The 24,945-nt window shown below is 37.0% G+C and overlaps 2 protein-coding genes and 2 pseudogenes across 3 annotated transcripts; all 4 read right to left on the bottom strand.

Moving 5' to 3' along the window:
- Positions 1–971: 971 nt before the first annotated feature.
- On the bottom strand, positions 972–7,751 carry LOC104767755 (F-box protein At3g22700-like; annotated as a pseudogene).
- Positions 7,752–8,571: 820 nt separating this feature from the next.
- On the bottom strand, positions 8,572–9,696 carry LOC104767757 (putative F-box protein At3g22720 pseudogene; annotated as a pseudogene).
- Positions 9,697–14,022: 4,326 nt separating this feature from the next.
- Positions 14,023–15,835, bottom strand: LOC104767758 (putative ribonuclease H protein At1g65750). The gene is given in 2 exon segments (XM_010491740.2): positions 14,023–15,020; positions 15,023–15,835. Coding segments are annotated over 2 exon segments (1,740 nt in total). The 3' UTR covers positions 14,023–14,093.
- Positions 15,836–19,911: 4,076 nt separating this feature from the next.
- Positions 19,912–23,596, bottom strand: LOC104766170 (homocysteine S-methyltransferase 3-like). Of its 2 annotated transcripts, none has more exons than XR_015591222.1 (7): positions 23,223–23,540; positions 22,398–22,454; positions 21,319–21,545; positions 21,059–21,188; positions 20,523–20,716; positions 20,344–20,415; positions 19,912–20,262 (listed from the first exon to the last, which is right to left on the bottom strand). XR_015591222.1 is itself a non-coding variant. In XM_087502288.1 (7 exons), exons 1-7 carry the CDS (start codon positions 23,400–23,402, stop codon positions 20,089–20,091), a joined length of 1,044 nt encoding a protein of 347 aa, XP_087358414.1. In that variant the 5' UTR covers positions 23,403–23,596; the 3' UTR covers positions 19,912–20,088. The 2 variants fall into 2 exon arrangements, 1 of the variants encoding a protein (XP_087358414.1); XM_087502288.1 differs by having other exon boundaries at positions 20,523–20,726; positions 23,223–23,596.
- Positions 23,597–24,945: the final 1,349 nt, after the last annotated feature.

Consider the following 24,945-nt stretch of genomic DNA (forward strand, 5'->3'; position numbering starts at 1 on the left):
CCAAGGAAGAGAAGATACCACCATGTGTTACTGAGCGGCAACAATGTGTAGGGTGCTGCAAAAAACATGATCCAGATCCTATTCAAGCAACTTATCAATATGTTCTTTTAATCAGATTGATGCGAAAAACATTTCATACGAATATATGAAAAGGAGACTTAACAGATTCTTTCTGTTGCCCATATAGTTTCAGTTTAGACAGCAGAGTTATTTCCACTTTTTCATCAAAATTATGTTCAAATTCCTTTATTTGTTTCAAAAATTGTATTTAAATGGTTTTTATGTATCATGTAAAACTTTGGTTATATAATGGTTATATAATATTTTTGAGTTGCCGTGCTAAAAAATAATAATAATACAAAAATTTGCGGTATTAGTCTAGATGAATCAATACAATAAAAGAAGAATGTGTTTCTCTGTTTGTGTGACACATCAGCCTCAACAACGAAACTGGCGTTTTTTTTTTGGTGAACACAATGAAAGATCAGCTTTTTCTTTGCCTACTTAGACACATAATTATCTACGCTTCTATGTTAAAATCGATTCTCAATGTTAAAATATATAAACCCTAATTTCACTCCAATTTGGGGGATATATCGGTTTTGATCTGGTCTCTAATCTATATGTTTTTGTTCTATGTAGCACACAACGCATGTGGTATCAGAGAACCATGAATAAAAGAGAGGTTGATTGATTGGCTATGACGAAGAGTTGATCAACGGTGGAGAAGTAACGACGGAAGCACTGTGAAGAACAAGAACAATTCACTGTGTTATTCATGGCTCTCTCTCGTGGCCCTTTGTATGCTTAAGTGGTTTTTTCAAAAAAGTTTTCGATTCTCAGAGGACAAGGGTTTAGCGATTCTGACTTCTCTTCGTTAAAGTAGAAGAAGAGATTCAAGAGAATTAGATTCAGTACCAGAAGAGCAGAGCACACAGGCCACAAGAACATCTATTCCCCAGCGTTGGATTCTATCTCTCGTAGGAAGCCTCTCTAGTAGCCAAGTTATGAAAGAATAACGAGGCACTGCTTCTTTGAACCGCACAGTCTTGAACCAAGGGACCGAGGGAGAATGAGAACGAAGCTGCTCCCATGTTTCCTTGTAAGAGGAAAAAAATCATGACGTACAACGCCAAAGAAAAACATCTTCACCTTCAGAATCGGTGGAGGGAGTTATGGTGGTGAACAGTTCCATAAAAGATTGTTGCTGTTCAGACCGTGCTGCAGGCATCCACCACTCCCCATTCCTTTCTGCATCTGAGACAAGAGCATCCTTTCTTATCTTCAACTGCGTTGGCCCATTAACACCCATGAATTCAATTAAAGGGGATAGATCCCACCAATTATCCAACCAGAAAGAAGCTGGCAACATGCACAAAGTCACAAAATCTTTGAGGGTTCTCTCTTTGACTTCTGCATTAGTGCATTAAAAAAAATACCCACCAAGATTAGTTTTATTTTGTTATATTCATAAATTTATTCCTGTTCAGACCATCATAGACTTCCCCGTTGTTTGGGTAGGCAATGATCGATTGGGTCACTCTGGAAAGAGAAAAAGCTAGTTACTTCAGTCGCAAGGTAGAAAACAGAGGAAAAATATACCCTACTTTGATAACTGATTATTGTTTATATTGTATCTTAATTACTTTTATGATCTTTTGTGCACTATCCAGTCTTTCCCATCATTTATTTCAAGGTTTATGTACGTAAAAAAAACAGTTTTAGAGTAGTTAAGACATAATAATCAGAGCTCCTTACGTTAAAATCATCATCATATCAAGTGAAAAACAAGCTCAATCCAAACCAAAACTATACACTATAAAGAAGAAAGGAAATCACAAAGTACCAGAAAATATTTATTCAATTCTTCAATGGACATTTTCCTCAAAATAAAAAAAAATAAATAAAAAAATAAACCAAGAGGAAGAAAAAGAGAGTAGGTGCCTCGACTGTACGTTGCTAGATATGAACCAAACTTGGAACATAATTGAAAATTCGTGGACACCATGTTTTGTCTGTAGATCCTTGCGACCATGGAAAGTCTTTAAAAGTATAAGGCATCTCTGTATAATTTTCATCGTCCTTTCCAACAGTGTATACCATGTTCCAGCTGGTCTCAAAACCTAAATTAGAACACAAGGCCAATTTTTTCTCCTCGTCGATTAATAGACTCGAGTAAACATGAAAACAGTTACAGCCAATGGGTAAATCCACTGTGAAGGATTTGCTCCACACCAAAGCAGCTTCATCATCACTTTTATTGGTTACCCATATCTCCATCTTTGGTCTATGATGAGAGCTCCGATGTAAAAGTGAGAGCTGTTCTTCTCTAACAACTGATAGAACAATAATACCAAGATTTTGAAACAACGGAACACATAGATGTTTAAACTTCTCTGTTATAAAATCAAAACATATCAAGCAAATATCTGTTTCATATACAGCAATCCAGTAAGTATTTTGCTTTAAAGACACGCCAACATATACTAGTTCGAAGGTGTTGGGGTTTACGTCATTAAGAACCCTCCATGAATTAGAGATGAAATCAAAGATTTCAAACTCAATAACTCGGTTCTGTGTTTTGTAAATCTTTAGAATTGCAGCACCTCAAGACTTTGTAGGCACGACAAGATTTGTTGTTGTGGTATCCTAAAGCAAACTTAGAGTCTCTCATGGCATTCATGCTATAGGAGAGTTATATATGTAAAGGATAAATGTGTAATTAGTAGTTGTGAAACCTTATAGATCTTATGTATATATATTGTACAAACATCTCAATAATAGACAAGCCTTTCCTTACATGGTATCAGAGCTATATGATCCAAAGACCTAGCTCTTTTTCTCGCCGCCTCCTTTTTCTTTCTTCTCTTCTCTTCTTCTTCCTTACTTCTCTTACCATGACGTCCTCTTCTGATGTCATTGACTCTTCCGCTACCACAAACCTTCATACAGTCAATATGTCGAATGTCACCAAACTCACTGCTTCCAATTTCTTGATGTGGAATCGTCAAGTGCGTGCTCTGCTTGCCGGCTATGGTCTTGCCGGTTACCTCGACGGATCTGTGGCTGCACCGACTCCTACTGTTACGACAAATGGTGCTACTATGGTCAATCCTGATTACACGTTCTGGGAGCGACAAGATCAACTCATTTACTCTTCTCTATTGGATGCAATTTCGGTTGAGGTTCAACCGGTCTTGTCTAAAACCACCACCTCAGCTCAGATCTGGAGTCTTCTCTCCTCTACCTATGCTCGTCCAAGTTGGGGCCACATTAAGCAGATCCGTGAACAGATCCGCACGTGGAAGAAGGGGTCTCGTACGGTCGATGAATACGTTCAAGGCTTCGTTACTCGTTTTGATCAGCTTGCTATTCTTGGGAAACCTTATGAACCTGAAGAGCAAATTGATTATATTCTCGCCGGACTCCCAGAAGATTACAAACCGGTGATTGATCAAATTGATGGACGTGACACACCTCCATCTTTAACAACGTTGCATGAAAAGTTGATCAACTATGAGTTGAAGCTTCTCTCCCAAGGCTCAGTCTCGTCGCTTGTTCTTGTTACTGCTAATGTTGCGTCTTACAAGAGCCATGACCATAACAACAATCCTCGTTCCTCCAACCGCTATGTCCCTCGCGGTCAACAACATCAACCTAGGGGATCTCAAGGTCGTGGCTACCAAGGTCGTTGCCAACTCTATGGTGTCTTTGGTCATAGTGCGCGAAGGTGTTCTCAATTCTAGGTGTCCGGCTCCGGTTCTACCTCTTCCGGTGGTAGTTATACACCAAGCATGCCTTGGCAACCTCGTGCCAATGTTGCTACCATCCCTCCGTATAATCCAGCCAATGGGATCATGGATAGTGGTGCTACGCACACTTGACTTCTGATTTATCCAATCTTTCGCTTCATCATCTCTACACCAGGGGTGAGGAGGTTGCCTTAGCTGATGGATCTGGTCTTAAGATCGCTAATACGGGTTCCGGTTTACTTCCTACACCTTCTCGACACCTTGCTTAAATCTGATCTCTTATATGTTCCTGATATTAGCAAGAACTTAATTTCTGTGTATCGATTGTGTAATGCTAATAACGTTGCGGTTGCCTTCTTCCATGCTCATTTTCAGGTGATGGATCTGAACACGGGGTCAAGTTACTCCAAGGCAGAACTAAGAATAGGCTGTATGAGTGGCCGGTTCATCAAAATTCCATCAACGTGTTTGCGGCATCACTCTCACCAAAAACCGATTTCTTCACTTGGCATCTTCGACTTGGTCATCCCTCTCTTTCAGTTTTAAAATCCATTGTCTCCAAATTCTCTTTACCTCTTTCTTCTTTCACACAAAACACTTTGTCTTGTTCGGATTGTTTTATCAATAAAAGTCACAAAATTCCATTTGCTTCAAACACAATTACCTCATCTCAACCTCTTGAATACATATATACTGATGTGTGGTCCTCTCCTATAATATCTTCTGAAAATCTCAAATACTATCTTGTTTTGGTTGATCACTTTACAAGATACACATGGCTTTGTCCCCTCAAACAAAAATCTCAGGTCAAAAATGTTTTTGTTGCCTTTAAGGCTCTAGTGGAGAATCGGTTTCAAACCAAAATCCGCACGTTATATTCGGATAATGGTGGTGAGTTTATTGCCTTACGGTCGTTTTTGGCTCACCACGGCATCTCGCATTTCACCACGCCGCCGCATACACCGGAACATAACGGTATCTCCGAGAGGAAGCATCGCCATATTGTTGAAACGGGCCTCGCGATGCTTACTCATGCTTCCGTACCGTCTTCTTATTGGCCTTATGCCTTTGCGACGGCGGTCTATTTGATCAATCGGATGAACACCGATGTGCTTCAAGGTGACTCTCCCTATATGTGTCTTTTCAAGACGACACCAAACTATCTCAAGCTACGGGTATTTGGCTGTGTCTGCTACCCTTGGTTGCGTCCATATCGCCACAATAAGCTTGAGCCGCGTTCCACACCGTGTGTCTTTGTAGGGTATTCACTCACACAGAGTGCGTACTTATGCTTGGACGTCAAGCAAAACCGGATTTACACATCTCGGCATGTTCAGTTCAAAGAATCACAATATCCCTTTGCTACCTCGTCTAGTGTATCACCTGTGTCTGTGCCATCAAACACTGTTGATTCACACAGTTCGAATTCGGTCACTCCGTTGCCACTTGCACCATCTTCACCAGCTCATTCTTCTGCGTCTCCGTGTTCAGATCGTCACTCTCCGGCACCAACGGCACCGCCAGCAATTGTCATGAAATCTGGTTCTCCAGTGTCTTCCTCTGCACCAGACATACCCTCGTTGTTGTCCCCGTCATCGTCGTCCACCTCGCCTGATAACGATCATGAGACTCACACCAAACGGGCTCATGATCCTTCATCCATCTCGGCCCAACAAAGTCCAATACAACCTCTGAGCCCAGTATCGCCAAGCCCAATTTCACCAACACCATCACGCGATTCATCACCATCGTCTTCTCGATCCGTTATGACATCCCCATCAATTTCGTCTCTGACGCCTGCTATTGATTCTCCAGCTCGTGTTCCGTCTCCACCACCACAGAATCTACACCCAATGCAAACATGGTCCAAGAATCATATTAGCAAGCCGAAGACAAAATTTAGTCTCGCCGCTTCTCTTTCACCAATCATTCCGACAACGGTTGCTCAAGCACTCAAGGATCCCAATTGGAGAAATGTGATGGCTGAAGAGATTAATGCCCAAATTAGGAAACACTCGTGGGATCTGGAGGAACCGACGACTGCTCAGAATGTAATCAGCTGTAAGTGGATTTTTACCTTGAAATATAAGTCTGATGGATCGATCGACAGGTACAAAGCCAGGCTTGTTGCTCGTGGATTCAATCAGCAATATGGCATTGATTATTCTGATGCATTCAGTCCAGTTATCAAATCCACGACTATACGTCTCGTTCTTGAGGTTGCTGTGAAACGTGATTGGGCGATTCAACAAGTAGACATCAACAATGTCTTTCTTTAGGGAACTCTTCAAGAGGAGGTTTATGTGTCACAGCCTCCAGGCTTTGACACATAAACCTCATCATGTGTGTAGGTTGCGGAAAGTGTTGTATGGTTTAAAACAGGCTCCTAGAGCGTGGTATCAGGAACTTAAACAATTTCTTTTACAATCGGGGTTCAAGACATCTTTGGCGGATAACTCACTGTTCATCTACAAACACGGTCGAGAGTATGTCTATGTTCTTGTTTACGTGGATGACATTATCATCACTGGTCCACCGTATTTGGTGAAGGCGTTTCATGCTTCCTTGGCTCATTGGTTCTCACTTAAACACCTTGGTCCATTGAGTTATTTCTTAGGCATTGAGGCGACTAGAACACCAAAGGGTATCCATTTGATGCAGCGCAAGTACATCACTGATCTCTTAGCCAAGACAAATATGCTTGACTCTAAACCTGTTTCCACGCCTATGTCGTCCTCCTCCACACTTACGGTTTTTTCTGGGACACCACTTGTGGACGCCAAGGACTATCGAATGGTGGTTGGCAGCCTTCAATACTTGGCGTTCACAAGACCTGATATTGCTTTCTCGGTAAATCATTTATCACAATTTATGCATAAACCGACTAATACACATTGGCAGGCGGTTAAGCGTGTATTGCGTTATCTTAATGGTACTCGCTCTCTTGGTATTTTCCTTGCCCGAGATGCCCCGCTCACGGTCCATGCGTTTTCGGATGTTGATTGGGGTCGTGATCGTGCCAACTATGTCTCCACCAATGCTTACATTATCTACTTTGGAGGCAGTCCCATCTCGTGGTCCTCCAAGAAACAATGCAGTGTGTCTCGTTCCTCCACCAAAGCAGAGTATCGATCAGTTGCGAATACAGCCTCTGAACTGCGATGGGTTTGCTCGTTGCTTCAAGAAATGGGTATTGCGTTACCATTAACTCCTGTTATCTACTGTGATAACATTGGTGCTACTTACCTGTGTGCAAATCCGGTGTTCCATACCAAGATGAAACACATTGCTATTGATTATCACTTTGTCCGAGAGCATGTTCAATCAGGTGTTCTACATGTTGCTCACATCTCTGGGGATGATCAGCTTGCGGATGCATTGATTAAACCTCTACTGGGTCCTCGCTTTCATACTCTTAATGTCAAGATTGGAGTGCAGAAACTCCGTCCATCTTGAGGGGACGTATAGGAGAGTTATATATGTAAAGGATAAATGTGTAATTAGTAGTTGTGAAACCCTATGGATCTTATGTATATATATTGTACAAACATCTCAATAATAGACAAGCCTTTCCTTACGCATGAAACCAATTTTGAGTTGGATCCACCTGGTTACCCCCAAACACGGGTTCCAAACCACGAGTCTATTGTTCTTGGTTGTGCATAACAACAAACCATCACAGTGAAAAACTTCAGCTATATCGGCTTGTTCTGAATTAGATTGAGAGTCGCTTAGACCAAGTGCATATTTCAACTCTTTAGATGGAGGAGCAACGTTCAGATTGACACTGATTGGGCAAACCCTATACTCCTTCGACATGAGAACCAGAGATTCCTTTGGTGCATTGCGAAAGTGCTTCTCGCTGAATCTCTGGTTTTTAAATAAAACGTCCCATGCTTTGCAAGTAGATCGCAACCATCCCAGAGCTTTTGCCGGAACCCTAGATAGTATTTCTTCAACCAAATCTTGCGGGAGTTCAGGCATCGTCATTGTTTCTGTTGTGATCTCCCTACATAACCTATTTTGTCTTTTATATATACAAACAAGATCAAATTCTCCGCTTCCTTTTCCTATGTTGATTATGATTATAAATTTCACTTAAAATATTCCCTTGGAAAAGAAGCAACTGACAAAAGATACTGATCCCAATATTTTAAGTTTATTTAATTATTTCAAGTAGAGAATGTCACACCAATATGGCAATATCCTAAAACTCTCGTGTGTTACTCTGTATTATTCGGTCTTCTTACTTTGTTTCATGTTTTGGACATCTTGGATCATTTTACACCATGAAGATATTTTGCCGGTTTAGTTGGAAATTGGAATGAGAGTTATGTAGTTCAAAATATGAATATTATTGATGCAGTCGCCAAAGATTTGAGGTTCCGTCTGGGATTGGTACCATCCATCATCGCCAGATTTCCCGTTAATCAAAATCGTCAACAGTTAAACTAAAGATGAAACATCATGAGTTTTGTCAATGTTTTTTCACTTCTTTAATGACTTAAATCGAAAATGGGGAGGTTGTGGCTTACTTACACCATTTGGGAATAAACTGTCTTTAAGGTCAAGGTGGCTTACGTACACGGTTACACCATTTGGAGAAAGATGAAGAACATCATCATTGGAACCATAAAGTACCCAAAAATATTCATCAAAATATTCAAACGTACGACATTTTTTTGAAAAACATTTTTAAAACAAAAAAAAAAACGAAAAACATTTTTAAAACAAAAAAAAAAAACTAAGGAAATAAAAAAGAAGATGTGCCAGACGAAATCACTTGTTCACTAGTTTCTTTCTTTCTATGTATTCTACCTTACTTGATTTGAAACAAACTTGGAACATAGTTGAAAACAACTGGACGCCATCCTACGTCTTCCCACACACATTGGCTGTTTATGTAAGGGATCTCTGTGTAGTATTCATCGTCCTCTCCTATTGTGCATACAAAATTCCCGCGGTTCGAATCAGTATCGCCTACACTACAACACAATAATACTTTCTTCTCCGCATCGATTAATAGACTCGTGAAAATCTCAAAATAATTACTAATACTAATCATAGGTAAATCCACTATAAAGGATTTGCTCCACAACAACTCTGATTCAATATCAATTTTGTTGGTTACCCACATCTCTATCTTTGCTGTACTGTTACGCAGATTTAACGCCCAAAGCTGTTCTTCTCTACCAACTGATAGAGTCACATCACCAATATCATTCTGAAATAATGGAAGCCGTAGACGTCTAAATCTTTCTGCTGTAAAATCAAAACTGAGTACGAATTCATAATCTTCTTTGTGTGTAGTAGCAACCCAGTAAGTATTTCCTTTCAAAGACGACGGACCACTACTATAACCGTTACATTGTATGATGCAGTCGACCTGATCAAAAACCCTCCATGAATCCGAGCTAAAGTCATATATTTCAAACCGTTGGTCATAGTAAACACCCCACCGCCTCAAGATTTTGTAGCTACGGCAAGATTTGTTGTTTTGGATATTTCCAAGAGTAAACCTCGACTCTCTCTCGTAATAAGTTTTGGGTTGGATCCACCTGGTTTCTCCCAAACACGGATTCCAAGCCACGAGTCTACCATCTTTGGTGTTGCATAACAACAAACCATCGCAATGAAAAACGCCTTTTATGTCAACTTCTTCTAAACTAGAATGAGAATCCTTTGGTTTTAGGCCAAGTGCACCTTTAAACTCTATAGAAGGAGGAGCAACGTTGAGATTGACGCTCACTGGACAAACCCTATACCCCTTCAATATGAGAACCATAGACTCCTTTGGTGCTTTACTAAAGTGCTTCTCAGTGAATCTTTCATCTTCGAATATAGCGTTCCATCGTTTGCAAGTAGATCATAACCTTTTCACAGATGTCACCGGAAGCCTAGAAAGTATTTCGTCAACCAAATCTGGCGGAAGATAGGACATCATAGTTTTTTTTATCTCTTTGTGATCAGATCTCCCAAGGAAAAAGAAAGCGTCTAAATTAGGGTTTTGGTTTTTTTCTCTTTCAGTTTGCCCCTAAACCAATCTTTGTTTCGATAAACCGGAACCGATTGAGGGTTATGATTCCATCACTGTTCCGGCAGAGACAATTTTGTAGGTAGCACAAGATTTGTTGTTTTCTGATGGGTCAACAAATGGTCAAGTGCTTAACCGACGATCAGACCATATGAAGAATTAGAAATGGAATATCAAGAGTAATTGGCTTAACCAATTGGTTTATTCATTTCAAATATTTCTGCAAATAATCGTGAAGTGGTCTTCCTTGTTGTGAGGAACGCACTTTATCACTTTCCCATTTTCCCTACTATTTAGGAATCACGATTGGTTCCATTTGTTATTTGCTTCATGTTATTTGTTGAGTTTCTATATAAATGAGAAAAGCCAAAAAGAAAAGGCAGAGAAATTTGCCTGAAGAAACTTGTGTTGTGTGTTTTTATCTCTGCTTTGACTGGGACCTTATCATTTTCGTGTACCACTTGGTTGGATCTAGAGTATCTCTTGCAACCAGTTTTTGGTTGGATCCACTTGGTTTCCAAACTATGAGTCTATTGTCCTTTGTAATGCATATCAATAAACCGTGGTAGCGGAAAACTTTGGCTGTATCGTGACTTCTTCTAAATTTAAATGAGAATCCTTAAGGGAAAGTGCACCTTTTAATATTATAGATGGAGCAGCAGCAAGGTTGAGATTGACACTTATTGTACATCAGAGTTCAGAGCTTGAGCGATCTTAGAAATCATCAATGCCATTTGGCAATTTAATGGAAATTTATCAACAAAAAATCATAAACACATTTTAGATCTTGTCGGCACTAATATATTTTGCTTGGTTATAGCGGATACATGGCCTTGTTTCGCAAGCAAACGATACAAAATCAAATCATGATTTTGTCAATAGTTTTGCAATTCTTGGGCGGCTTATCACCAATACATTTATTTAATATTTAAAATATATTTTGTTGTTCATTATTAAGTAAGACTATTTTAGTAATTTTATATGTTGAAAAATAAATTTTGTAACTGACAAATTTAAAGAAACATAGTATTTCCCAAAACTCTAATTCTTTATTATCTTAAAAAATAATTATTTTGAATGATTTTTCAAAAGTAATCAATCATTTACTTCAATTGTCATTGAAAATACGTGTAAAAATTGTTTACTTACAATTAGCAAGAGTAATTCTGGAACTAAAACAATTCAAATCAAATCAATGTGTAAAGGAATATTAATAAGACAGCTAGAAGATATCCCATGCTATAAAGCACGAATCAACATTTTTTCCAAAAAAATATTTTATAATAATAATAATTATTATTGTTATATTTGTTTTTAAATGTTATTTTGTTTGAGACAATATTTACTTTTAATATTGCAATTGTTTGGTAAATCTACATATAATTTTCTAAATACTAATTATTTTATAATATTATAGTAATTTATTTGTTTGATATATATTACTTTTTTATATTGTTTGTTTATTGTATTTGCATTATTATTTTTTGAAATATTTTAAAATAGTAATTATTATATTCTAATTGTGAGAAAATAAAATTTATTTAATTTATCAACCACATAAATTTAGTTTTACCAACTAACATATGTTAAGTAATATATCTTTGAATTTAAAAAGTCAAATCACAACATAGGAAGCAAAAGATTTGCATATCTATTTATCATATGTATTATATGATAATTCAAAACAATTTGTAAATGAAATAAAAAGAAGATAATAGGAGAATCTTAATTTAAAATCTTGACAAAACCTTCCAAATATAGTTCTTAAGATAATAATTTGGATACTTAGATATAAAATCTTACTTTTTAAAATTTTGATTGGTTTATATTTTTTTTTTTAATTAATTAGTAATTTACGTCCATAATTAATTAGAGAGAGAATTTGTTTTGGAAATTAATAATTATTTAAAATATCTTATTAGTATAATATTAAAATTATATTTTTATCCTTACTGAAAAATTAAATATTTGTCTTAAGACCAATGCATGACAATGTAATTTTTAACACTTTATAAGAGTAGATTTATATTTGTACTTCTCAATTAATATAGTACTATGATAAAGTAAAAAAAGGATAATATATATCATATCATATCATATCTTACTATTATATTTATCGAATAGACCTCTTATGAATACAATAATATACTTAATTTTGTACTAGCTTCCAAATCTAAAAACTTGACATTAGAAAAAAGTTAGAACTCATGAGTAATATTTTAGAAAAAACTGTAATTAAATTTACCAAATTGTGAGTTATAATGGATAGGACAATATGTGTCTTGTACTCTTGTTATTCTATGACAATATATGTTTGAAATCTTACAAAATAATATTACATGTTATAATTATAATGATTTAAATACTGTGAAAAGCTAAGTAATTGATATTTGTTGCAGTTAAACTCATTATAACCCACTTGTTGTATATATGCATCCATTTGAAGATTGGCCCAAAAATTACACATGAGCCTAATTATTAATGAATATATAAAAAGATAGAATTCAAAGTGGTTCGATAAAGAGAGAAATAAGGTTTACTTGCATGGCGTTTAATCCCAAATTCCTTCATGGGATAAAAAATAATATGTATTAATTATTCAAAATCGATAAGTGATACATCATTAAAGACAAAATTACTACAAAATAGTTTAACAATCACTACCAAAGTTAAACATGTATAGTTACTATATATTTTTGTAGGTATAACAAATATTTTGTAGCAAAAAAATATTTGTTACACTTTAGTTATAAATAAATTTAGTAACTATATCATCGTAGCAAATTTCTCTACCGTAACTCTTCGTCGCAAATTTGCTACCCAGTTGTGGCAAATTAATTTGTATCCATTGCTACTAATTGCTATATGTATTTGTAACTAATTTTACCAAAAAAATGGTCGAAAATACTGACCAAATAAATGGTCGAAAATTTATGACCAGTATGGTGGTCAAAAATAGTTACAACCAAAAAAATAGTCAAAATCTCCTAACGAATAAACTGGTCAATAATTATCGACCACCTGATTGGTCGAAAATTTCTATATTACTGATCCAAAAGAGGTCGAATACTTCATATTATAAAATAGCCAAAATTGGTTTTTTACAAAATTATATTAAAAAAAAAAACTGAATTTTTTTCTTTTAAATTACGTAATTATAATAACTAAAGTGAAAAGAAAAGTCAATATATAGAAAATGTTAATAAAATACACATACTAATTATCATCTCCATCCAAAGCCTCAAAACTTGGAGGAATAAAATAATTTTAGGAAAATCAAATATAATCAAAATAAACACCATGTTTTTGTTTTGATATTTATCATGTTTTATATGACTTCATGAACCCAGGAATATCCAAGGCCAGAACAGACACAGTAGAGAATTGAATCTTTACAAAAAAAATGTTATTGCGCGATACCTATTTTCTATGTTTAAATTAAAATCTGGATGGTTCAAGATATCATGTTCACCTCTCCTGACTAAGTAAATCCGAATAGATATTAAAATGATGGGTTCAAAGCTGAAATTGTTATCTTTAAGATATAATAACATTTTCGTATATTTTCGAACGTCTGTCTAGTCTGGCCTAAGTTATGTATAGTCTAGTCAAGTCTAGTTTATAAAAATATTTTTTTGAATTCTTATGTTTAGTTTGTAATTTCTATTCATGTGGAGGATTGTAGGACCTCAATCTACTTAAAGTAAGTGGATTTAGTAGAGTTAAATGTGTAAATGAAAAATTGGGCCTTAATGTTTTGGCCTTTCTCAAGTTGGAGCTCCAAGAGGAGTGGATCATATTGAACAGAGTCAAATTTTTGCTTCACGTCTCCGTGAGACTCGGTCTCTTTGGTTTCATGATCAAGTGGAGAGTTAGATTTCTTTGAAAAATATTCGCTTTTTTATGTTGCATATCTCCTAGATTTGCGATGGACTTGGTAAAATTATGTAAAATCAATTTCAAAGTAATCCAGACCTCTATATAAACATACATTCAGTTCATCACATATGACAGACAAAGTTGAGAAAAGACTTAGAACACCAAAACCCCAACAATCACTCTCTGTTACAAACTAAGTGTTTTCGAGAGTATCGTAGTGTATAGTTTGTGTAGAGCCAGTGTGTTTAAGTGAGAACAAACCCGGTTGTGAATGTGTTGTATCCTAGGATTCATTTTTTTTTTTGCTAAGCGTGTAAATATCATTTAAAATGAAAAATAGGAATTACATGATGGTTACCTAAAGTTTAGTTCCTTAGCAAAAAAAAGAGTAAAAAACAAGGAAGCAAACGAGTGATGCAAAAACAACATCAAATGAGCCAGCGGATCAAAAGGTTGTGAAACTTCCGACGATGCTGTCTAGCATGGATTGAATTTAAAACTTTGCGGACTATGGATTTGAAGATGGTAGTTGGAGGAATTTGATGCGAGTTATGTAGCATGTTGTTCCTCTGTTTCCAAGTTGAATAGATGATCGACTGGTCAACTAGCTTCCGAAGGGTAGATGGCGCAGATTCCGAATCTCCACTAATCCAGAACAGAAGATCCTCCCATTGGTGGAACATAACTGTGTTTAACCTTAACCGAGTGAAAGCCATATTCCAAATAGCTTTAGTGAAAGCGCAAGAGGGGAAGAGATGGTCCTTGGTCTCGATCTGAGAAGAGCATAAACAGCAAAGGTGGCTGACTTGCAGACCCCAGGATTGGAGCCTCGACCTTGTGGGGAGTCTATCCAGTTGAGCGACCCACATGTGGAAAGCGTGACATGGTGTTGCACCTTTGAACCAAACTAAAGGTGCCCAATTTTTCTCCTCCTCCTTTAGTTGAATGGTTTGCCAAGTCCTCGAAGAGGAGAACTTATCACAGCCGACATTATCTACACACCAACTAGACAACTCTTGTTGAAAACGGTTTAGTGGTAAGTTGATTGAGGTGAGAAAAATATGGAGGTTTAGTGCATGATCGGAACGAGGTGCCGGCAGGAGCCAAGAGCTCGAATCAGTGGCTGCAGAGACCGTTGAAGTGACTGGGATCCGTATGTTACTGGGACCAGTCTCACCAAGGTAAGTGATGAGAGGGCCAAACGGAGTCTAGTTATCCATCCAGAAACTGGTTTGGAGGCCATTTCCTAGTTTAAACTTCAAGAACTTCCTAGCCATAGGCCTTAGCCTTAGGAGACATTTCCATTGCCACGAGTCATTGGCTGATTCTGTAGCACTCCAGAACTTAAAAAACTGAAGTTGCTTGCCGAGTTATGGAGGTAGTGTGATTTTTGCCAGGCAACCCATAGAGAACCACTTGCTGTGAATAAAAGCCAGATGAGTTTTAAATTTAACGCAGTGTTCCATTCCGTAAATCTCCTTATGCAAAGACCACCTTCTGATTTGGGCAGACAAACCTTTGACCAGGAAACCTTTGCCTTATGATAATTCTCAATCCCTCCAGACCATAAGAGTCGAGAACATAGTGATTTGATTTCACGGATGCAACCTCTGGAGAGCTTAAAAGTCGACATCCAAAATACCATTGTACCAGTAATCACCGACACTATCAGTTGTAATCTCCCAGCGAAAGACAAGGACTTCACATCCCACATAGTAAATCTTTTCTTCACCTTCTCAACAAGAGGAGCATACTCAATGAGTTTCAACTTTCTACTCATCAATGGCAGCCCAAGGTAACGGATAGGCAAGGAGCCCTGAGGGAAACCGTATTGCGTTATTGCAAAGGATTCTGTTTCATTCACCCCTGCCAAAAATAATTCAGTCTTTCCTCGGTTCATGACCAGACTTGACCATCCCCCAAAGTCGTCCAAAGTATCATTGATTCCATGAAGTGACGAGCTTCCTCCATAAAAAAATATCATAACATCATCCGCAAACATCAAGTGAGAGATGGCTAGTTCCTCTGTTTTAGGGTGATAAAAGATATAGCCATAGTCGTACCATGAGTGAAGCAACTTAGAGAAGACTTCCATTGCTAGCACAAACAAGTAAGGGAACAACGGGTCACCCTTCCTGAGCCCTCTTTTGCTTCGAAAGAAACCATTCATAACTCCATTAACCGAAACTGAGAAAGAGGGTGTAGTGATACATTAGGTGATCCAAGCAATGAAGATATCTGGTAAATTCAGGCCTCTCAAAGTTGCTAGAACGAAGTCCCATCTGATAGAGTCAAACGCTTTGCGCAGATCGACTTTAAGCATTCCCCTTGGGTCAATATTAGTCTTGTGATAACCGTGCACAATCTCTGTTACAAAGAGCACATTTTCGGAGAGGTTCCTACCAGAGATAAAAGCACACTGAGAGGGAGAGATGATACCAGGTAGAAGCTGCTTCAGCCTATTCACCAAAAGTTTAGATATAACCTTGTAAAGCGTGTTTAGGCAGGAAATAGGTCTGAACTCGGAGGGTGAGGAAGCATTGCACACCTTTGGAATCAACACCAAGGTGGTGGCATTCCACTGCTTGAGTAGTTTACGTGAGAAAAAAAACTCTTTAATTGCAGAGGTAACCTCACCACCTACAATGTTCCAGCATCTGATGAAGAACTCTGCTGGGTAGCCATCAGGCCCACTCGACTTGTGTAATGGGATGGATCAAAAAGCATCCTTGATTTCTGTATTTGTGAATGGAGCTATAAGCATGTTTTGTTGGTCTAGGTTGCATCGGTAATCCAGAAGGAGAGTAATGTCATCTTGTACAAAAAGCGCTGGGTGAACTGGACTAGAAAGTAAGCCTTCAAAGTAATGGACACAAACATCCTGGATCCCCTGCATTGATTCGAATTTTTCACCCTCCTCATTATATAGGAAGTGAATATGATTGATTGCATTCCTGGTATCAGCCATTTGATGGAAAAAACGAGAATTACAATCCCCATCCTTCAGCCATGAGATATTAGACCTTTGCTGGAAAAACCTTTCCTTTGCCGAAGCCAAAATCTGCCACTTCTTCTAAGCCTCCTCCAGAGCAATAGCATTTAGACTGGTCGGTTGGGTCAGCATTGAATTTTGTCTAAGGAGAAGCTCCTCATGCGCTTCTTGTACTCTCTTTTCAATGCCAGAGTAGTTCTCTCTACTGAACTCCCTGATAGTCTTCTTGAGGGCTTGTAACTTTTTTGAAACTCTTAGCATGTGTAGCGATGCACAAGAGTGGTCTGAAAAATCTTGTTCACTAAAGAAACCGACAGATGAAGGGAATTACAATGCCCAAATATCATTGACCAGGATTCTATCAAGTTTCTTCGCAATTGGGTTGGGTGCTTGCTTATTCCACCAAGTGAATGAGCATCCTCGGTAGGTGAGATCTTAAAGAGAAGCTTGAAAGAGACAATCACGGAAGATCAATGTTGCTCTATTTAATGAGTGTCCTTCAGACTTTGAATGATCCATAGGATTCAGGGTTTGATTGAAATCTCCCAGGACTGTCCAGGCTTTACCACTAACAGATTGGCTTGTTGAGAGTTGAAGGTGCTCATCCCAAAGGAGAAGGCGTTCAGCTTCCAGGTTCGATGCATAGACAAAGGAAACCACCAGAGGCGAAGATACATCTGGCAGCTCAACTTCGCAAATTATCATTTGGAGGGACTTTGAGATAATGGACACCTTAACACTAGGATGCCATAGCACCCAGATCCTTCCTAAATCCGAATACATGTAATTATCTTCACAAAACCAGCCAGGCATGAGGGCATTTATGAACTTGCTACTCTTAACCTGCTGCAAAATGGGCTTATTTTTCTGAAGCCATTTCTTAAATCCGGTGCGATGAGAAAGTTTATTAAAACCTCGCACATTCCAACAAAAAATGTCAATAAACATAGATACTGACATGGGAATTAGTTGATTTTGAGGCCCTTGCCTCGTTCATGTCGGTGGGGCTTTTTTGGCACCACTTCAGTGAACCCATACTCATCAGGATAGTCTTCCGCAATGTCAGATACATCCAAATCCGTTGACATAGTGCCAGACGAATCAGGATCTGCCTCTGATACACCAGCAGATGAAGATCTTCCCCTTGAACCGCTTGCCTCTTCATCCAGTGATGGACTTGCTAGCAAAGACTTAACAGCAGTGCATGCTTTAGCAATGGTGCTGGTGTCACACTGGACCGAAGTAGTAACAGCCTGTGGAACCAGTGGTGCAAGTGGCGCAGGTGGTATAGGCATGATACGATAAACAGTCTTTTTCTTTTTGCTCACGCGCGGGAAATTGTCAACCTGATGGGAAGTAGATTTACATTCTGAGCAGGAGATTGGCTCCGACTTACAGTGCTTTACGCTATGGCCGATCTCCTTGCAGTGGAAACAGATCGGGGTCATCCAAGGGCTAAAGACTAGAATACGCCTGATCTCACCGGACTGGAATCTGACATTTACTGCTTCGGGAAGGGGTTTACGGGGATCGATTATTGTAAACACCTTTGCAACCTCAAGGTTGGTCTTGTTTGCGGTAGTATGGTGAAGACATTTAGGTTCACCAACCAAACTTGCTATCTGTTCCAGACCATCTTCATTAAAAAACTGTAGAGGGACATTACGGAGCTCCAGCCAGATAGGCGCCGCAGAGAGCTCCGGCTTGACAGGGGCAGTTCCTGGTGTCCAATTTCCGACAAACATAGTCTGTCCATCAATGCTCTATAACCTTTGATTAAGAATCCTAGTACGAGTCTTTACATTGGTAATCTTAAAGAGGAAAGCATTCCCTTCTAGCTTGGAAACGGCAATATCACGAAAACGGGGGCTCTAGATTCCATTGACAATTGAATGGATAGTACCTTGGGATGGAGGATCGGAATAGAATTGACCTAAAATGAAGGAGTCCCACGACTTCTGATGTTTTTCTATGATAGAATTTGGTATCTCCACACAAGCTTCACCAGAGGGAAGTATGAATGAGGTACCCTTTTTCGAGAGCGGCTTGGCAGAGCTTTTAAATAACTTTAGCCAATCATCCTCCTTTTTCTCGCTTTTTGAATTCGTGACAGTGGTTGTCTTGACGGTCTCAGGTTCTGAGCTAATGAGGGATTTCTCTGGGGCCGTTGATGAGTCAACTTTCGCAGAAGGAGTCTTGGTGGTTTCAACCATAGAGGTTTGACCAGCATTCGTTGTTTCCTGGGAAGGTAGGGGTAGCGCTGTGGTTGCAGGACTCGCTCTAGCTTCATTGACGCATAGATCTGAGGTCACCAGTGGAGGTGGTGCACAATCTTCAATGGCAGCGGCTAAGTTAGAAGGCAGGGCTTCCACTGAGGCGCATCTGGGGGCAGGGGAGGTAAACGACGGTGACGGCGAGGGAATGTTAGTAGGAGGAGTCGGAGATCTCGAGGGACTGTTTGGTGGAGGGGACGAAGATTTCGCCATCCTTGCTAGGTTTCCAGGGGAGATCCAACCCGGTGGTCTCTTTTTCTGACGATTTGTCTTCCCCATGAGGAGGAGAGGGCCTGAGAAATTGGACGGATGGGGGTTCCGCCATCGTGAGAGACGACGGAGGTGAGTCGCGAAAAGCGTCACTTTTTCACCCTTTTGAGAGAAAGAAAAAAGTCTTTTTTCGCTAATGGTATCTTCCCTAGAATTCTTGTAACCACGAATCCTGTCGTACTATGAAGGTTTCAAAAAGTTAAAAAAATAGATTTCGGTTTCGCTTCTATTTTTTCCTTAACGTTTAAATATCATATTCGGGTGGTAATGTCGTTTGTCTCTCTCCTTCAAGATTTGAAGAAGATAGCTAAAGAGAATGAAACTCTTCTCTAGATTTCACTCTTTCTTCATGTTCATCAAAGTTATATTGTATCCGATGGAAAAGAAACAGGAAATTTTACTTGAAAATGTTGTGTACAAGTTTAACTAGTTTATCTTAGGAATTAAGTAGAAATGGAAATGGAAATGAAAAAACAAATTATGGAGATGTTTTCATCGTTTATTACATTCATTAGAGTAATTTTCTAAGTTTTTATATATGGAAGAAAAAAAAATTTCTGAAGCTATGGTTAGTATTAAATATTTGTAGTTTATTTTTATATTACCTATTTTTTACAGCACAGTAATAGAAGTAAGCTTACAAACTATCACTTAGCGTCTTAACCCATCATTGTCATACTCTAACTACGCAGTTGTACATAGTTACCATCATTTTTAGTTTCAACATAAATCGATTATTTCATAACACCAAAAAACCAGATGAAACACCCCAAGTCCCAACTTACGTATATATGTTTAGTAGATTACAAAATTACACACGTTATAATACATTCCAAACTCCTTCCTGACACCACAAGGAACAAGCATAGAAACTCATCGTTGACAAGTCTACTGCTCAAATTTATGTTTTGATGCTGCGGGAGATTCGTCGGAGAGAACTTTAGCAATGGCTCTGATGGTGTTTGGTGTAGTCCGACAACATCCTCCAAACAACGACGCTCCTTCATCTCTCCATTTACTCACGTACGACACAAAATCCTCCTCTGATTCTTCCCCTGACTTCTGCATTATTACATAAAAAAAACCTCCAAAATCAGATTTGTAGTTTGTGTTTAACAAAATTTGTATATAATAAACACTCACAATCCATTTCTTGTTCAGACCGTCGTAGACTTCTCCGCTATTTGGGTAGACAACGATTGGTTTGCGGGTTACCTAGTAAAAGAAATTGTCAGTTGATTTAGCCGCAAGGCAAAAAACAGGATAAAAGGAGATGAGAAAAGAAAAAAAAAAAGTAATTCCATCATTGTTTATAAAGTTACCTGGCGCAAGGAGATGATCAAATCGTGAATGAATCTTGGTGAAGTACAATTGATTCCGATAGCCACCACTTTCTTGCAAGAATCTGCCACTTTCGCACATTCTATAATCGAATCTCCTCGTGGCACCCTGACTCCGTCCTTAGAAATGAAGGAGAACCATGCCGGAATGTACATGTCTTCCTCCTCAAGAAGATCTGCATAAGCCTATAAATATGTGGAAAAAAAACGTATACATAAAACTAAAAAAATATATACACATAGGTCAATTCTAGACTAATAGCATGTATATGCATGTGAAATGTGATTACAATTTCAAAACTACCATCATGCAACCACTGGACTAAAGTCTAAAACTACCTAATAATACTCTGTAGTTACTTAAAAACTTTATGTGAGTAATTTTTACCTTTTTTTGTCTATAACATGGAATGCTTGAACTTGGATGGTGATACAAGGACACAGCACTAAACAAAAACGACTAGAATATTCTTTTCACTTTGTTGGTTTAATTTAGTTAAGTAGTAAACTTAAGATACCTCGGCTTCGAGCTTATTTGGAATAGCCTCGAATGCGATGAGATCAGCTCCAGATTTCTCTAAGATTTGAACTCTTCTTCTATGGAAGTCTTTCAATGTCTCCTTACTCACAGAATCTCCATATAACCCGCTGCAAAACATTTCATTACAAATACAGACCAAAACTTTTTGTATGGATAGATTCAACCAATTTACTTAAACTTTATTTTTCCAATTTTTACACTAAAATGTAAGAAAATGACTAGGATCAATCAAAGAACCTGTATTCGGATCCGTCGGCGAGATAAGCTCCATAGCTACCAACGGAAGCTGCGACAAGAACAGGTTGTCCAGAGGCTTTTCCAGCGTAGTCGAAATCCCATGAACCTTTGGTGCATCTGTTGTAGAAAATCTCACGTGCCTCGCACGCGATTTCAACGCTCCTCCTCAGTATACTCTCTGCTTCTCCCACCGATAAACCTTTTGCCACAAATCCTTGGATCGTTGCCTTTGTAATAAATTAATTTGGTTAAACTAAATTGCGAGCCCTGTATGAGCATCTTGATGCATTTTGATTCCTAATTAAGTTTTATGTATTTATTCAGATTCTAAACTACTAATTTCCTTTTTTTTTTTTAACTACTCATCAGTTACTTCAAGTAGAAACCAATTAAATGCTTTAGTAATATAAGTCAAAGTTAAAGCATGTGCATTGGTGAGAATTCGTTAAGTTTCTCACCAATATAATATTAATTTTTTTTGTGTAGAAAAACTTGAGAATTTCCTCTTAATATTATATGTTCATTGGTGAGAAACTCAAATTTCTCATTTACATAATACTATTATTTTTTTGTAACTTATTTTTTAAAGTTTAATTTTATTTGAATATTTTTTTTTGCATTTAATCTTAAATTATTAAAAAAATATAATTAATATTTTTTAGCCATATTATCACATATTTAATGTATTTAATTTTACTAATTAGTTCTATTTTATACCATATATCATATTATCAATAATAAAATAATTTGAATATTTTACTAAAAATTTTGCATAATAAAACTTGTTAGATAGCTAATTTTATTTAAGATCTATAAAATATATATATATATATATATAAAATAACAATAAATAAAGTATTTAATAAAAAAAAAATTAGAGATTTAAATCATTACAATAAAATATATTATTGAAATAGTGATATGTGTCACCATATGATTGGTTCTCATAGATTTTTCAAGGTTTCTTAACTGATTCTGTCTTATTTTTGTTTAAATATTATTATTTTTTATTTTTCATTTATTTTTATAAAAATAAAAAGAAACTCTTCCAAAACCTACTAATACACGTAGTCAAGTACCTGATAAGATGCGGTAGCGATGATATTTGCACCAGACTCGAGGTAATCCAAGTGCACCTATTAGAAGAAAACTATAATATTATATATTTTTCTAAAATATTTCTGATATTTTTAGTTTTGGCTGCAACAGAAAAGCACCAGTAGTAGTTTTTGTTTTAATTTCATTTGAAGGTGTTACTAGAAAAATGGAGTGACAGTGAAGTAAAACGTCGTGGTATAAAAACGTACACGTTTGCGTCGCAGCTAATGTTACGTGTTACAAAGTGGCAAATTATTAGTTCTAGTCTAGATTTGTGCATATACCGATATACGAGTACCTCTGTTTAAGGTATCACTGTTTATTTGTGTATATACGAGCTTCATCGAAAACATCGAACTTGATAAATAAAAAAAATATCGTTGCAAAGAAACAAAACCAAGTTTATAGAGTCAAGAAAAGACCAAAAATATTAACTCGAACCAGTATCCTCTGTCCGTACATAGGTCCTCACTCAACTTTATAATTCTAAATCTTTACATATAGAAGAATATATAGTATCATAAGTGTCTGAAGCCAAACAAATTCTCAATATTTTTGTTTTTTCCCCCAGCACTTCTCAAGATATTTTGAAGAACCAAATACTATTTCTTTAGATATCCCCATAGTGACAAATCATTATTTAAAATTGCAGCCGAAAAGAATCAAACAAGATTATACGAAGTTTTGAGAGTGCATCATTCAATAACTATAGATCACTCTGGATTGTCAATATCTGTCACCGTACGACTAAACCCATCTTAGAAGAAGAGTATGAATTTCTACATATGATATATTGTATATATAACCTTTGTGACGAGGTGAGGAGAAGTAATTAGGCACTTGGCACTCCAAAGTGTATCATTGATGTCAGCCCCATAGCGTTGTAGCTCCGTCGCTAACCCTCCATCCACCACCGCATAGCCGCCGCACTTCTCCAAAAACTCCGTCATCAACGACGAGGTTTTCTCTTTCACCAAAGATCCCATATTGTTTTGAATATAAACAAAGTGTGTATACGTCTGTAAGATGGAGTCAAACTATGTCGAAGATGAGATGCTATCTTTGATCGTGAGAATGCTTATATATGGGAAATGTCGAAGTTACATGTATACCCTTATGGTAATGTTGGTTATATAGTTGTGTATCGACCTTATATGCTTTGTAGTTTGTACCAACCTATAAGCTTTTGTAATGAGGAAAACGAGCGAATTATATCGAACAGAAACTGAAATAGTACTAACGCAAAGTAGATAATTGAGTTAACAAAAGTAAGTGGATATTTACGAGCAAACTTTTGATCAGACAGCAATGTTACGCGCGTGAGACTCTCTTTGCCTGCCGTGTGGGAATTCATCCATCCAACTATGTGCCACGTTATACGTGGTTTCTACACTTTATACACCTAATCAATACTAAAATATAGTATAGTATTATGTTATAGTTCTTTTCTTCTCTTTTTTTCTTTCCCAATTTGCGTAAATGTAACACAATAAAGTTTTTCCTGTGTGAAAATATAGTTTTATAAAAATGATAATACATATACTTGGTACCTTACTTAATGGGTTTTTCTTGTTTCATACCAATAGTATGCATATACAACAAATCAATTAAATTTTAATTTCAAAGAAGTACATACATTAAATAATATGCAATTATGTTATATACATATATAGTTTATAAGAGAAAAATGAATATAACTTCAGTTTATGGTTTGGTGTAAGAAAAATATGAGATAAGATAACATTAATTGTTTATTTTTAACAAAATAAGTTTTCAGGTAAGTAATCGTAAATAAAAATTGAATTATATAACTAAAAATGTCAATAAAGTAAAAAAAAAAATCTAATATTAAAAATTAGAGAAAGTCATCAAAATAATAACAAAATAAAAGATAAAATTATACTCCACATTTTATCAAATTAGTTCAATTGATGAAAGAATATTAAACAGAGTATAGATGAAAAATCCGCATAGGTTAGTAAATTAGAACTTGCGAAACAGAGGAAATAGAAAAAGAATTAATTAGCAACACATTTGGTTGCAACTAGGGATGGATGTAAAATTTCTTTTGTCAACGTTTGGAACTTCCTTTTTTCTAGTGGAATGAGTGAAATGTTAATTTGTTCTATTCCATTCCACATAATTAGTTAAATTTTAGCAAAACGATGATGAATGCGTTGTTTTACATTATTATATGTTTTTAGTTATTTTTATATTAATTAAACCTCTAATTATGTGGATCTCTTTTCATATTATAGAAGAGTGACTGTGTGAACTTCTTTTGAACCATGTGATCTGGACATAACCAAGTCATTTCAGAATGAACAACAAGATGGCCAAAACATCTAATCCACCTAATTTTTATTCGGATGCTCGACCTAATTCCAATTCCTCACGTGCATTTACTTTTGTTTCCAGATCCAGAAGAAAAAAAAAGTTATGAATATGTCATGCTTCCTAGTTCCTAAGTTACAAGCCTCAACCACTAGGTCCACTACACACTATAATTGTGTGGTCTACTGGTGAACT

This window comes from Camelina sativa, chromosome 19 (genome assembly GCF_030686135.1).
Source record: "Camelina sativa cultivar CO46 ecotype springtype chromosome 19, ASM3068613v1".
Classification (NCBI taxonomy): Eukaryota; Viridiplantae; Streptophyta; class Magnoliopsida; order Brassicales; family Brassicaceae; genus Camelina; species Camelina sativa.